The sequence below is a fragment of the Oncorhynchus gorbuscha genome, linkage group LG21 (assembly GCF_021184085.1).
Source record: "Oncorhynchus gorbuscha isolate QuinsamMale2020 ecotype Even-year linkage group LG21, OgorEven_v1.0, whole genome shotgun sequence".
Classification (NCBI taxonomy): Eukaryota; Metazoa; Chordata; class Actinopteri; order Salmoniformes; family Salmonidae; genus Oncorhynchus; species Oncorhynchus gorbuscha.
In genome coordinates, this window is record NC_060193.1 from 16,910,742 (window position 1) to 16,926,937 (window position 16,196).

A 16,196-nucleotide genomic window follows, 5' to 3' on the forward strand; every position below is an offset into this window, starting at 1 on the left:
AGAGACAGTCAGACAGACAGACAAAGACACAGCCAGAGGGACAGACAGAGGGACAGAGAGACAGGCAGAGAGACAGACAGAGAGAGGGCGGAGAGATAAAGAAATTAAGTAAAAGGGTAAGAAAAAAAGGAAGACGAAGTGTAAAAGTGAAAGGGAACATTGAGGCTCTCTCTCTCACCTGCTGTTTCTCTATGGTTCCCTGGATGATCTCCACCTGGACACAGACCTCTGGAGCAGCTGGTCCCCTGGTGGAGGCAGCAGTGGTGTCTCTCTGAGGAACATGTATAGTGGTCGTGGTGGTGCTCGACATTCTCTCCCACTCAGGAATCTCCCTCTTCCCCTGTAACAGCCTATCACAGGCCTCCTGCATGGCTCTCACTGCCTCTCCTCTCACATCAATCAGAGTGACCTTGGTAAGGATGTGTTGTTCCCTCCCAAAGTCCCTCACTGCAGAGACTATGGCCTCAGAACACACCTTCAGAGGAACGCCGAATAACCCTGAGCTGATGCAGGGCATGGCCAAGGTCTGGAGCTCCAGGGTCTCTGCCAGATCCAGGACTGCCTTTACTGTCTTCTCCAGCAGAAGGTGCTCATTCCCACCTACGCTGCCCCCTACTGGTCCCACTGCATGCAGCAGCATCTTACAAGGCAACTTCCCTCCTGTAGTCCCTACCACTGTACCTGTGGGCACTCTCCCTATCTGCCTAACCAGATCCCTGCTGGCCTGCTGTACCTCAGGCCCCCCCGCACGGCTTAGAGCTGCAGCCACGCCACCAGCGTGATCCAGGTCCTCATTGGCTGGGTTCACCAGCGCATCCGCCTGTTCCTTGGTGATGTCACCTTGACGTACCACAACCTGCAGCCCCTGCTGGAGGCGATAGCTGGTGGCTGTGACCATCTCCTCCAGTATTGGTCCGGCGCGAGCTCCGCCGGCAACACCACCGTGGTTGTGCAGCTGGATGAGGCAGTGTTGAGAGCGACCAACCACTCCCAGGTACTCCCTTCCCAGGCCCTGGAAGTAGCGTAGCGCCCCCGGCTGGTCTATGGTCACAGTCTGGTGAACCAAGGAGGCCAGAGCGGGACCCAACCTGTCCCTAACCTGGGCCACCCGGACAGAGGGTCCACAGAGCACCACAGTGGGGTGGATGGCTGAGGCTGAGGGGTAGAGGGTCACCCCAGTGTGTTCCACACCGATCCTCTCCAGCAGTTCTGGTAGGTGGTCAGCAATCTCTGGGTAAGGGAGACACACTGTCTCCTCCACACTGGACTGGTCTATCAGAAAGGCCCCGATCTCCTCCCTCAGCTCCTTAACCTCATTCACGTGGCCCAGCAACTGCACTCTACACCCAGGACCATACCTGGCCACCACCCTGCATCTGCTCTGGTTAATCTCCTTCACCTTCTTCTCAAGCTTGGATTTCAGTTCAGATGGCAGGGTGCCACATTTGGGCAAATCGATCTTCTCCTCCCCAAACTCCCTCAGCAGATCCTTCTCAGCCTGCTCCAGTTTCCCAGAGGAGAGGGAGAACAGACTGAGTTCTGTATCTCCCAACTCTACCTCCACATGGAGTCCCAACCCCAGCAGACTGCTCAGGTTCCCAGGCCTCCCATACTCATCCCTCAGGAAGGACAGGAGGTGGGGGGACACCGCAGGCACCACCCGCTCCAGACCCAGAGAGATTTTATCTGTAACTAACTGTCTGGCTGTCCGGACATCACTTGCTGACCCCTCCAGCACCAGCTGAGATGAGTTACTGCGCGTCACCCTCACCCCTGGAACAGCCTCACCTAGATCCTTCTCTATCACTTCACCTAGAAGCCGGAGCTTGGACTGTCCCAGACGACAGGTGGTGCTGATCTTCTCCTGCTTCCAGGAGCTCAGACCCTGACCCTGGAAGGCCTCCAGCTCCTTCAGCTTGGCCTGGACCTCGGGCCCCTCCCCAACCACCACCGCAAACCCTTCCCCTGCCTCGCAGTAAACCCTCACATCCTCCGAACCCAGGGTACTGCTCTGCAGCATAGTCTGGAGCTTACGTGGGTCTACCTCATAGTGGCATGTGTACCGCTCCTGGAGCTGTTTGAACAGTCTCTCGACCTGTACCTTCCATGGTCCCACCCCAACCCCATCTCCACATGACCCAGCTTGGCCTGAGCTTCTGACCACTGCCCTCCCATCCTCTGGATGGAGGTGGACAGAGCAGCCCAGAGAGGACAACTGCTGCTGCAGGTCTCTTCCAGCCCCAGGGCTCTCCTTCAAGTATCTCAGGAGGTAGGAGTCTAGATGGAGTTCATGCTCTAGGAAACCAGGTGGGGATGTCTGGACAGGGAGGGAGGGATGGAATGGGAGGGACTGGTGACTCTAGAGTCAGAGATAAAAGGTGTAAATCCTGGGGAATTCCACTGTTAATGATTATTATGTCTGTCTTTATCTACGTTTATTATTCATTTATTATTGTAGGTCAACCGTACAGCTGCGTCTGGATTATATTAGAAATCTAGCAACTGGTTTGGCATTTGTCCATTTTGTTAGTTTAATACAGATTGCTTTCAGTTGGAATTTATTTTAATGTCATTCCTCATATTGTAAATTCATGTTTTACTTATTATAACAATAAGTAAAACCAAACATGCAATGTAGTCAGACTATTTTGACGTCATTTGAAGGGATAATAAAGTCATAACCTGACAGACAGATCCATGATATATGACTAAACGTTATGTTTACTGGGATGTAAATACAACAACAGTGCATTGACGTCTGTGTGTTTTGACCTCATGTTATGGAACATAAATGTCTTATCAAGCAGGTTATGTGACTCTGCATGTACTGTATAGGTGAGTCTGTTAAGTCTTGTCACACCTGACTGCTGAATGTTGTGGGTGGAGGCTCCTGGCTGCCTCTCAGAGTGAGGAAGAGAGGTCCTCCAGGCATCTCCAACACATGATTAGGTTTCTGAAGTACCCTCTCCTGGACTGAAAGAGTTACAGAGGCATGAGTTGATGTTGCCGTTGTAGTCGTTGTTATAGTAGTAGTGGTAATAAAAATAACAACTAAAAGCACCAACATATTTGTATCTTAAAAGCACCAAATGGGGTAATTTTTTTACCCCAAATTGGTAATGATTGCATTGAGACACTGTCTGTCAAGCAGTAACACATTTTATTTAATTAACCTTCTATAACACAAGCTTCTTTTTTAAAAACATTTTCACACATCTGTTTTTTGTATGTTTTTATCATTTAATTTGATAAATTGAATCAATAGAAACGTATGAACTTTTTTGGGCTATTCATTCAAAACGTTGTGTTTCTGTAACATCTACTCCCACTCTCCGGCATTCAACGTCGTCTGTCTACTAACCACAGGTCCTGGCAACCCACCTTTACACACACCTGGCTACCATCTTCAAGCACACCTGCGTCTCATTATGAGTCTGTACTTCATTACTCCCTTGATTACTTACCTTTTATATCGCACTCTTTTGTTATCAGTCATCAGGTATTGTTGTTTGTGTTTCCATGTCAGGCACTTCTCTTGTTTTGTTATGGATCCTTGTTTGTTGTTATTAAACTCACAAACTGCACTTGCTTCCTGACTCCCGGCGTCTATGTTACAGAACACTACCTCCACAAATGGAAGCAGCAGTCAATCAAGACATCTCCCAGATGGTCGCTGAACAGGGTCACCTACTTCGTCAACACCTCGACCAGCTGGCTCATTTGGGAACGGCTATGGATGAGGTCCTCTTCATTACTCAAGGAGCTTCATCTCCAAACAGCGGAGGATTCTCTACCACAAGTCGAGCCAGCGAGCCAGTACCACAGCCCATCCAGCTGTCCGTCCTGTTCAACAATGCCAGATTGTCCTTCCTGGACAAATATGACAGGACTCCATTGAAATGCCGTGGCTTCCTACTCCAGTGCTCCCTCTATTTCGCTCATCAGATGGGAGCCCCCACCACCGAGAGGTCCAAGGTTGCCACATTTATTTCTCTGCTGACAGGACGAGCGTTGGAGTGGGCCACGGCCATCTGTGAGAGAGGAGAGGATAAGCTGGGTTCCTATGTGGGGTTCATGGCTCTGTTCAGGGTGGTCTTCGAGAGGGGGTTGAGCGCCTACTACAACTACGGCAGGATGGCCAGACCGCGGAAGAGTACGCGCTCACCTTTCAGACAGTGGCAGCATCCAGCAGCTGGAATGAGACGGCGCTCTGCAACCTCTTCAGAAGAGGTCCAGAAGGAGTTTAGCGTGCTGCGATGATAACCTATCCTTGGACACCCTCATCATAATGGTCCTCCGTATGGATAACCTGCTTCGGGAGCGTCGGAACCTGCACTGCCTCTCTCCCTCCTCCATTGATCGTTCTGAGTCAGAGACTGAACCCATGGAGGTGGGGGCGACACGCCTTTCCGCAGCTGAGCGATGCCGTCGTAGACAGCGTCCTTGTTGTAGACGGAAGGGGCACCAGCTTCAACGGTGTCCGGTATGTTCTAAGCGGGGATCCACAAGAGCAGAGGGACAGCCACATGATCATCCGTCTCCTGGGTTTGGCATGAGCATTCGATCCTCATCACTTTTCGCCAAACCTTTCCTAGTATAAATTTCACTGTCTGGCTGTCCTTCGCCTGCTGAAGGTTCATTTCACCTCCGCCCCGTTGCTTAAACATCCAGATTCCACACTGCCCTTTGTGGTGTAGGTGGACGCCTCAGAAGTAGGTTGTGGGCGGTTCTGTCCCAATGCCAAGGTAATCCACAGAAATTGTATCCATGTGCCACCTGTCCTCCTGAGAACACCTTCGTTCCCACAGGGATAAGGGATCAGCTATTGACCTGGGCACACAGCTGTCGTCCCTGGACATCCAGGTATCACCCACACCATTCAGTCCATCTCTGGAAAGTACTGGTGGCTTACCTTGGCACAGGACATCACTCATTATGTTAACTCCTATTTTGTATGTGCCTAATCCAGATCCCCCTGGGACCCTCCAGTAGGGAAACTCCTTCCTGTGCCTCAGCGTCCCTGGTCTCATCTGTCCATTGACTTTGTCACTGATCTCCCCTCTTCTGATAGTTTTACCACCATGTTGGTGATAGTGGACAGATTCTCTAAATCATGCCATTTCATCCTTCTCTCATCTCGCCCTAATGCTCTCCAGGTCGATGAGGCAGGTCTTCAGCAGGTCTTCCACCGGTCCCTTTGGGGCGGCAGGGTAGCCTAGTGGTTAGAGCGTTGGACTAGTAACCGGAAGGTTGCAAGGTACAAATCTATCGTTCTGCCCCTGAACAGGCAGTTAACCCACTGTTCCTAGGCCGTCATTGAAAATAAGAATTTGTTCTTAACTGACTTGCGTAGTTAAATTAAAATAAAATATGGCCTTCCGGATGGTATTGTCTTGGATCGTGGCCCCCAATTCACATTATGTATATGGAAGGCTTTCATGGAGAAGCTGGGGGTCACGGTCAGCCTCACTTCTGGGTACCGGCGACAGTCTAACAAGCAGGTGGAGAGGATGAACCAGGGGCTGGGGAGGTTCCTGAGGAGCCACTGCCAGGACCGGCAGGGGGATTTGGCCCGATTCCTTCCTTGGGCTGAATACACCCAGAGTTCATTGCGACACTCCTCCACCGGGCTGAATCCCTTCCAGTGTGTTCTGGGTTATCAGCCAGCCCTGGCTCCATGGATTCCGAGCAAGACCAAAGCTCCTGTGGTAAACGAGTGGTTCAAGCGCGCAGAGGAGGTATGGAAAGATGCTCACATGAGACTCCAGCGCATCGTCAGAAAGAGCAGGCGGATGGCCACTGCAGTGAGGCTACCATGTTCCATCCTGGTGATCGCGTCCGGCTCTTTGCCAGGATCCTCCCGCTCCACCTGGCATGTAAGGAGCTGAGTTCCTGGTTTGTGGGGTCGTTCAAGGTCCTCTGGAGTGTCAACAATGTTATTTACAGATTACAACTCCCCACTAACTTCCAGCTCTCACCATCTTTTCATGTTTCCCTTCTCAGGCCAGTGGTTCCTGGTTCCCTGGCTGATGCCGTCCCCCACGACCCCCCCCCTCCCCCCCGGACATTGAGGGAAGCCCTGCCTATGCCGTCAGATCCATCCTAGACTTACAATGTCATGGGGGTCGGCTCCAGTACCTGGTGGACTGGGAAGGGTACAGTCCAGAGGAGTGGTGACATTCTAGATCCCAACATCACCCGAGAATTCCACCTTTGTGTCCAAAATGGGCTGTCCTCCTGGTCGGAGTCGTCCTGCGGCTGGGGCTGAGTGTCGGGGGGAACTGCCACATCTACTCCCACTCCCCCTCTCCAGCACTCGACGTCGCCGGTCTACTAACCACCGGTCCTGGCAACGCACACCTGCATCTCATTATCAGTCACACCTGGACTTTATTACTCCCTTGATTACTTACCCTTTATATAGCACTCTTGTCATTAGGTAGTATTTTTTGTTTCCATGTCAGATGCTTCTCTTGTTTTGTTATCGTTCATTGTTATTAAACTCACTAACTGCACCTGCTTCCTACTCCCTGCGTCAGAGGCTAAGTAAATGGTCATTGAGCTAATCTGAAGTACCGGATATGGGTGGTGGTGCCATCAGACTCATCTGAAGCAGGAACAGAACCCTGTATACAGGTGCACAAGCTCTGCAAGTACGAATGGCTTGCATGTATATTCATCTTGTGCACATGCTTCGGGTGATAGAAGTCTGAATGCACTGCCAGCGCTTTGAAAACTTGATTTAATTACACTGGAACTTTCCTTAAAACAATGGTTGTAAACGTATGCTAGACATTGATTCTATAAATCAGACCTAGTTTGATGTTTCTGTGACAAACGGTGAATTAGTTATGGATTTATACCACTTTTAATGGCATCTTATATATTTCTATCAAATCAAAACTGGAATTTGTATTCAAAACGTACTGATATAGAATAAATCATAGCTAGTTTGATTCTGTGACAACGGCTGAATTAGTTATTGATTTATATAGCTTTAAATAGCATTTTAAAGATGTTATGTATTTCCATCAAATCAAAACTGGATTTATTTTGGCTTTAAAATTTTAAATGTGAAAGTGAAACTGTTCCAGAATTATCCACAGGAAAACATTTTAAGATACTTTTTTACGTTTCACCTTTAGTCTCAAGTACAGTTCAAATAGTAAACTCAATATTTCTATACCTGTCCGGTCAATAAATGCGATCTTGTAAACGTTGTCACCAACATTGTCTATCGGTCCGCAGTCTCCACCACCAGATTTACGGCGAACCTGAAAGTACTTTTCTAACTTCTCTTTCTGTGCTGGATCCAGACTGTGGACCTCGAAGAAAACGGGGTATTTGTACATTTCCATATTGTAACTTAAAGTAGCCTATTCGCTTTCTTCTAATAGCTACTGTACATGGTCTCAAATCAGTTTCATTCGAACAGCACAACCGTTTACCGATCATCAGGCCTAATGTCAGTTTTCTTTTGCAGGTGAACTTGCCAATCAATGTAGGCTGAAGCGCGCGAGCACACTTCTCGCAAAAGAAACACACTTTTTTGTATTCTACTTGGCAACATAGACGTTGGGCACGTTCAAGTTGATCAGTTTTGTCATGTGGTCACCGCCTTTCAAAGTGTGTTGCATTATGGGGATAAAAATGGTCCGACTTGCCCCTAATGTGGACTGCATGAACTTTACAAAAATCATGTGATCATAGGTAATGTAGTTTTGACTGCATTCGACTGCAAGTTTCTGCAGTTGCTCTTTACCAGCCATCCCCTGCATTGTGTGTGGCCCTATTGTCAACCAATTATTAGCTTGTTTTTGTTTGACCCACGCGAACGTGGCCAAAAACCTGACTTAAACAGGAACCAACTATGCCACTTCATGTATTCAGTGGACATACTATCACAGTATATTGGATGACTCATTCATATTCCATTCACCCAGCTCCATATATCAATGATAGGTTTAGGCTACTACACGATAATCACATTTTCTCAGCATCCAGCTGATCTAAGGTGTAATAATTAGTCCAAACAGTTGAAAAACGTTATGTTTTGCAAACAAAACAAAAGTTTCTATTGGACAATTTCAGACAGGTCTATCCCTGTTTCGTTTCCTTCCGTTTGAGAAATGTTTTTCAACTGAATCGGCAGAATGAATACACCCCTGACCTGCACACACAGGTCACTTGCATAGCAGCGGCAGCCACATACAAACAGCCTCATCACTTTGTTTGTTGTATAATTCCTTCTACCCACATATGATTTCAGTTTGTGAGGGTGTGATATGGGGGTCAACATTATAAAGAAAAACTTGTATAAACAATTGCAACACTGTCATATTGATCTGAGCTTTGCTGTTGGAAAATCACATTTGTGTACGACTTTCGGCTGTCACAGATGCACCTCCCCTGACTTCACTCCTCGACTTTCTTCTTCTTCTTTGGTATTATGGCGGTCCGCAAACAAATGTTGTAGGTGCATGCCGCCACCTAATGTATTGGATGTGCATCACATTGGAGGTTGGTTGGAGGAGCTATAGGAGGACGGGCTCATTGTAATGGCTGGAATGGAATAAATGGGACGGCATCAAACACATCAAACATACGGAAAGCACATGTTTACTCCATTCCGTTTCATCCATTCCAGCCATTACAATGAGCCCGTCCTCCTACAGCTCCTCCCACCAGCCTCCACTTGTGTTTTAGCTTACTATTCTGTATTATAAATTCATTACACTATGAAAAAATTGCCCAACCAACTAACCCTACACCCATTAAAACCACTACTCTGCACTACTGTTGCCCAATCTGATCCTACACCTGGAAGGACAGGACACTATCGTTCAAAACACCTTGTAACTCATATACAGTAAAATCTCATATACCCAAGCACGTCTCTGCAGCTGTCACCACAACATCTATCCTCTGTGATTTAAGTTCCATTCCTGCGGTACAGTTGACAATCATGGCCATGAAAAAATAATAATAATACTGAATCACTTTATTCCTATCACTCTCTCAGAGCCGGCTGTAGGCTTTTGGGGGCCCTAAGCGAGATTTGGTTGGGGGGGCTCACCTCGTGGCAAAACATTTTAGTGGCCCCCCCTCTTGATGGTGGAGAGAATCATTTGATTTAAAGTCAATTTCCTGCAATTCTACACATTTTGCCATGGGTACAGATCATTTGTTACTGTTTTACAGCTAATTGTGTGCAATTCTACCCATTTTGTGATGGGGTGGAGAGAAAAATGTACAAGTTTAGATAGCTGGCTAGACTAACTACCAATCTAAAAACGGTTAGCTGACATGGTTATTTGAGTGACTGTCAGTGACTTGACATAACAAGAGAAAAACTACTGATGCATTACCAAATTTCGAAATTGCACCTAAGTAAGTGATTGCTTATGTCGCTTATGCCTGGAACCGGCCCTGCACTCTCTATTGACTTTGGTGTTCTGACAAGGATCCTTTTAGCATCCCTCAGCCTCGGGCTACCACTCTCTTCACTGCCTCAGCATAAGACACCTTCTGCACTACTCTGATCCTGGCTGCCTCAACCTGGACCCATCTTCCTCTACCATTCTCTTCACTGCCTCAGTATAAGACACCTTCTGCACTACTCTGATCCTGGCTGCCTCAACCTGGACCCATCTTCCTCTACCACTCTCTTCACTGCCTCAGCATAAGACACCTTCTGCACTACTCTGATCCTGGCTGCCTCAACCTGGACCCATCTTCCTCTACCACTCTCTTCACTGCCTCAGCATAAGACACCTTCTGCACTACTCTGATCCTGGCTGCCTCAACCTGGACCCATCTTCCTCTACCACTCTTCACTGCCTCAGCATAAGACACCTTCTGCACTACTCTGATCCTGGCTGCCTCAACCTGGACCCATCTTCCTCTACCATTCTCTTCACTGCCTCAGTATAAGACACCTTCTGCACTACTCTGATCCTGGCTGCCTCAACCTGGACCCATCTTCCTCTACCACTCTCTTCACTGCCTCAGCATAAGACACCTTCTGCACTACTCTGATCCTGGCTGCCTCAACCTGGACCCATCTTCCTCTACCACTCTCTTCACTGCCTCAGCATAAGACACCTTCTGCACTACTCTGATCCTGGCTGCCTCAACCTGGACCCATCTTCCTCTACCACTCTCTTCACTGCCTCAGCATAAGACACCTTCTGCACTACTCTGATCCTGGCTGCCTCAACCTGGACCCATCTTCCTCTACCATTCTCTTCACTGCCTCAGTATAAGACACCTTCTGCACTACTCTGATCCTGGCTGCCTCAACCTGGACCCATCTTCCTCTACCACTCTCTTCACTGCCTCAGTATAAGACACCTTCTGCACTAGTCTGATCCTGGCTGCCTCAACCTGGACCCATCTTCCTCTACCACTCTCTTCACTGCCTCAGCATAAGACACCTTCTGCACTACTCTGATCCTGGCTGCCTCAACCTGGACCCATCTTCCTCTACCACTCTCTTCACTGCCTCAGCATAAGACACCTTCTGCACTACTCTGATCCTGGCTGCCTCAACCTGCCTTTCTCTCACTGGACAGCTCTGATCTCCAGCACCCTGGGTACCCCTACAGTTTACACACACTTTTTCCCATCGATGCTGCACATTCCTTTGTCTCATGTCCTCCTGCATATTTCTTGCATCTAGGAATCTCCAGCCTACACAGTGCTGCCACATAACCATGAGCTTGACACCTAAAACACAGTAATGAGTTCAGGACAAAAGCTTTCACGGGATAACTGACCCCTTAACTTGACTTTATCTGGTAAAAACTCGGCATCAAAACTCAGTAGTACATACAGTGTTTTCTCTTTTTCACCACACCTTCCACCAGGTCTGTGTTGCACCAAATGGCGGGCGTCTCAGTCACGCTCCTTAACTTTCATCTACAGTAGGTTGCTTTAGCCTTACCATTCAAACGTGCCCATTAAAACAGGTAGATAGTGATAGCGCTGACATCATCCTCATATTTCTTTGGAGCCGGACGTATTCTGAGTTTGAAGGATGCCATATAGAGCTTGCCAGCTTGTAGTCCTAAAACCTGGAAATGAGTTACTTCTGCTTCGTACAGCCATCCCTATTCAAAAAAATGTATTAGGAATGAATAGGGTTTTGGAATAAACACAAAAAAATAAGGTCTGAGGTTAACACAGGTTTATGAGATCTTATATATTTTGTTATATGAGATAATAAATAATAAAATTACCTTTATGAATTATGAAGCCTTTATGTGTTTTTTATATGAACAAAAATGTAAACGCAACATGAAACAATTTCAAAGATTTTACTGAGTTACAGTTCATACAAGGAAATCAGTCACTTGAAATGAATTCATTAGGCCCGAAACTATCGATTTCACATGACTGGACAGGACATTCCTGCAGTCAGCATACCAACGGCACACTCCCTCAAAACCTGAGACATTTGTGTCATTGTGTTGTGTGACAAAACTGCACTTTTTAAAGTGGCCTTTTATTGTCCCCAGCACAAGGTACACCTGTGTAATTATCATGCTGTTTGGTCATCTTCTTGATATGCTACATCTGTCAGGTGGATGGATTATCTTGGCAAAGGGGAAATGCTCACTTTATGTAAACAAATCTGTGCACAAAATGTGAGTAAAAAATACGCTTTTTGTGCGCATGGAAAATTTCATGAAAATGGAACCAACACTTTACATGTTGCATTTATATTTATATAAGGGCAATAGTAATGGCGTCTTTTTGTAGGCACTAACTCCGCCATGGTTGGATGGACAAAGCCTATGGAAATTTTTTGTTTTTGTAGGATTTTTGGTTAAACACAGAAAATAAGATCTGTTGTAAATACGGGCTTAGGAGATCTTATACGTTTTGTTCTCTGAGATGATGTTCATTAGGTAATGTAACTTTTTGTGAATATTGAAGCATTTATGTAATAAAACAAAAACATAACACACATAAAGGCTTCATAATTCATAAAGGTCATGTTAACGTACTGATATTATCTCATAGAAAAATGTTGTTCTCTACAGAACACATCCCAGGCTCACACACTTTACAATAACAGACAGGTGCGTGACTACACCTAGATAGATAGAAGAGATAACCAAACCAGATTATCCTAATCACTTTGTGTGCATGTTTTTGTATGGACAATGGAAGTATATACAGTGCATTCGGAAAGTATTCAGACCCCTTGACCTTTTATGTAACGTAACGAAATGGGGAAAAATGGAAGGGGTCTGAATACTTTCCGAGCTTGTGGCCGATGTCTTCCAGCATCCAATCGGTGGCAAAATGGTCAGCAACCTTAACTCCAGTATTCCAGAATTGTTCCAGTGTTCTACAGCTGTAATGCCGGTAGAACCATTCAGACTTGGTTGATGATGATGGTCCTTTAGATGTTGATGTACTGAACGAACAGCACCACCAGCAGGTAGAGGAAGAGCAGGAACTCCAACAGCAGGCTGCTGTCCAATGAGAGGTCAGGGCTCCGGGAGTGACGGACAGGTTCTGACGTGATGAGGGCAGAGAATGGCAGTTCCTGCTCCTAGATGGAGTGGGACATACAGGCAGTGGGATTAGTGTCAATGTGTTTTGTGGTGAATAAGCCTAGGTTTCTGTAGCCTGGTCATAGATTAGTGATCTTGCCAACTCCATTGCTGTCATTGCCAAGCCAAAACATTTAGCATCACCATGAGGGAAAAAGTGTTGCCATGAGGGCACAAACAGACTGGGACTCAGGGTCTGCAGCAGCGAGGAATGTGTACGTGCGTGAATGTGAGGGAGAGAGAGAGCATGTTGTGGCGAGAGCATGTTGTGGCGAGCACAGAACAGTGGAAGATATCTCTCCTCTGTGTGTGCCATACCTTCTTGCATCTCAGGGGAAATATTTCAGACAAGATATACAATCTCCAATCCTCCTCAGTCACATCAATCATTTATCTGACTAACCTAACCTCTATTATGTTAGAGAAGTTGGGAGAGAAGATTTACAGGCAGGTATCTTGCATCACAGTGAGGACGGGAAGAAAGAAGATATGGACGTCTTATGGTAGTTGCAGACTGATAGTCAAAAGGGGTCTGATCAAATAGGCTTACACATTTCACTTCCCATGGAGCCTTGTGTAAATAACTAAAATATGTGTGTGCGTGATGTTAAGCCTGCTTGTTATAGTATAGTACTGTACACGGTCCGTGTGTGTGTGTCTTTCTGTGTGTCGTCCCCCTCATCCATTCCTCACCTGTTCCTGGGTCCGTTTCCATTGCCGAGGCTGCCACCTACCAGTGTCTGATGGGAGGGCAGAGCAGAGCGGCTCAGCTGCTATCTACACAGCCCGCCCCGGCCCCGGGCATGGCCTGGCATGGGCACCACCACAACACCCACAGCCACCCAAGACAGCTTGGATGTCAAAAGGGCAGGTTGAAGACAAATGTCTTGGTCAGCCTCCTAGACATGAAATAAAATCCACTAATGCAAGTAAGACCATTATATATGCACTATAATAATAGCAGAGTTTGCCAAAGCCTTCAACCAAGTTGACCTTACAGGTTTTCATCAAGGATCTCTCTGTACTTTGCTCCGTTCATCTTTCCCTCGATACTGACTAGTCTCCCAGTCCCTGGCACTGAAAAACATCCCCACGGCATGATGCTGCCACCACCATGCTTCACTGTAGGGATGGTGCCAGGTTTCCTCCAGATGTGACGATTGGCATTCAGGCCACAGAGTTCAATCTTCATCAGACCAGAGAATCTTGTTTATCATGATCTGAGAGTCTTTAGGTGCCTTTTGGCAAACTCCAAGCAGGGTGATTGGTGGAGTGCTCCTTCTCAAGATCTGTGCCTCGACACAATCCTGTCTCGGAGCACGATGGACAATTCTTCAACCTCATGGCTTGGTTTTTGCTCCAACATGCATAGCATGCCTACCTGAAACAGGACAGTAGATACTATTCAACCAGGTAGAGTCTTGGGGTAAGCAATGGGGTCAAGCCCAGCCCTTACAAACCCTGTATTAGTCCTCATAGCCGAGGCGCAACTTTGGTTTCAGAAGTGAGGGGGGACATAATTATATATATTTATCCAGTCGGATAAACACTCCATACAGCCTACCCGACCGCTCGGAGGTGTCCGCATGGTCCAAAAGCACACCGTTTCCTCGTTTTGTATCACATTCCAATGATAAACCGGGGGGGAACAAAAATGCATTTTCAGAATGTGGGAGGGCAGTGAAAGTGACGCCCCTGCCTCATAGTGTTAGCTGGGACAGAAGCCTGCACACCCTGTGGTTTTCCAGAAAGATGGTGGGTGACCAATGCCCTACATGCCATGACAGGCCTTGAAAGCCTGATCCCTACTAACCCTAGTATAGGCTGCCCTACTATACTTAATAGCAGATAGAGTCTGTTGTTATTGTGGCGTTGGACATTAGACCACATAAATGCAGTGTTGATCTGGGTCAAGACTCAGAGCCCTGGACCTTGGTCCATATGCACTAATCCCTGAAACCCAAGTGAACCTGTAGCCGTTATAAAACATGTTGTGTAGATCTGGAAGTATTGGATAGGTGCAAGCAATATGCTGCTAGCTCCATCTTGACCTTTGATAGGCCAGGTGGGATTAAGGAAAATGTCCTGTTGTGTTGTTCTTGTATTTTCGATTAACATTGGTACACACAGTTTTTTTTGTTTTTGCTAGCTAGGTCACAAAATGAGCTTGCTTGAGCTCTGATCTTGACTACAATATAGATACAAGCAGGTAGCTAGGTATATGTGCAGTATTATATATATGCCTATTGCATGTGTTAAACAGGGCAAAGAGTGTTAGAAGTGGTTTTAATTATATATACATCATGTGTATATATAATATAAAACCATATGTATATATAATATAAAACCACTTCTAACACTCTGCCTGTTTAACACATGAAATATGCCTCACTCATCTTGCTAGCTAGTGTTAGCTAAACAATCACCAGCTGATCGTTTTGTGAATAGAATTTGTGTGCATCGCATTCAGATTTTTAAAATGATTTAAATATATATATTTTTTTTACAAGCTAACTAGCTAAGCAGCTATTTATCTAGACCCATTTCTGATTATCCATTGATTGAATCCATGATGTCTTGATGGCTGTGTTGTGAGCTACATTGGGAAAAAAGTTAACAAATCTTAGAATCAATGAGAGTAGAGCTACCGATTTCGGATGTCACACACATCCATATATGGCATTGTATTGGCAGCCATATTGGATTGGATTTCCAGTGATGTCCCTGGAACCTGGACCACATTATACCACCGCCATATTGGATTGGATTTCCAGTGATGTCCCTGGAACCTGGACCACATTATACCACCGCCATATTGGATTGGATTTCCAGTGATGTCCCTGGAACCTGGACCACATTATACCACCGCCATATTGGATTGGATTTCCAGTGATGTCCCTGGAACCTGGACCACATTATACCACCGCCATATTGGATTGGATTTCCAGTGATGTCCCTGGAACCTGGACCACATTATACCACCGCAATATTGGATTGGATTTCCAGTGATGTCCCTGGAACCTGGACCACATTATACCACCGCCATATTGCTGAATAGGGCTGAATGGTACCAAAAAATCTCTATGGATCATGTTGAAAATGGCCGTAACTAGCAAAGGATCATGGTCGATGTAAGGTACCTATTTTAAGGCCACATACCCATTAAGCCCACCTCCATCTTTTAATATTTTTTTTTAAACAAATCTTATGCTGTTTAATATTTCAATCAATTCATCTGATTGTTAGATCAATAACAGTGTTTTATTCTAAGCCAAGATACGAGATAGGATTGTGTCGAGACAGATCTGGGGAAGGGTACCAAAACTTTTATGCAACATTGAAGGTCCCCAAGAACACAGTGGCCTTCATTCTGAAATTGAATTCGTTTGGAACCACCAAGACTCTTCCTAGAGCTGGCCGCCCGGCCAAACTGAGCAATCGGAGAGAAGGGCCTTAGTCAAGGAGGTGACCAAGAACCTGATGGTCACTCTGGGAGTGCTCCAGAGTTCATCTGTGGAGATGGGATAACCTTCCAGAAGGACAACCATCTCTGCAGCACTCCACCAATCTGGCCTTTATGGTAGAGTGGCCAGACGGAAGCCACTCCTCAGTAAAATGCACATAACAGCC

The 16,196-nt window shown here is 46.5% G+C and overlaps 1 protein-coding gene across 1 annotated transcript in view; it reads right to left on the bottom strand.

Annotated features, from left to right (window-relative positions):
• The window catches only part of LOC124008898 (protein mono-ADP-ribosyltransferase PARP14-like), a 7,653-nt gene extending 111 nt beyond the window's left edge, over positions 1-7,542 (bottom strand). The window contains exons 1-3 of the mRNA XM_046320493.1: positions 7,187-7,542; positions 2,861-2,973; positions 179-2,359 (exon numbers count right to left, since the gene is read on the bottom strand). Coding sequence (XP_046176449.1) covers positions 179-2,359; positions 2,861-2,973; positions 7,187-7,358 — 2,466 coding nt within the window. The 5' untranslated portion in view covers positions 7,359-7,542. The remainder of the gene's footprint in view (positions 1-178; positions 2,360-2,860; positions 2,974-7,186) is intronic.
• Positions 7,543-16,196: the final 8,654 nt, after the last annotated feature.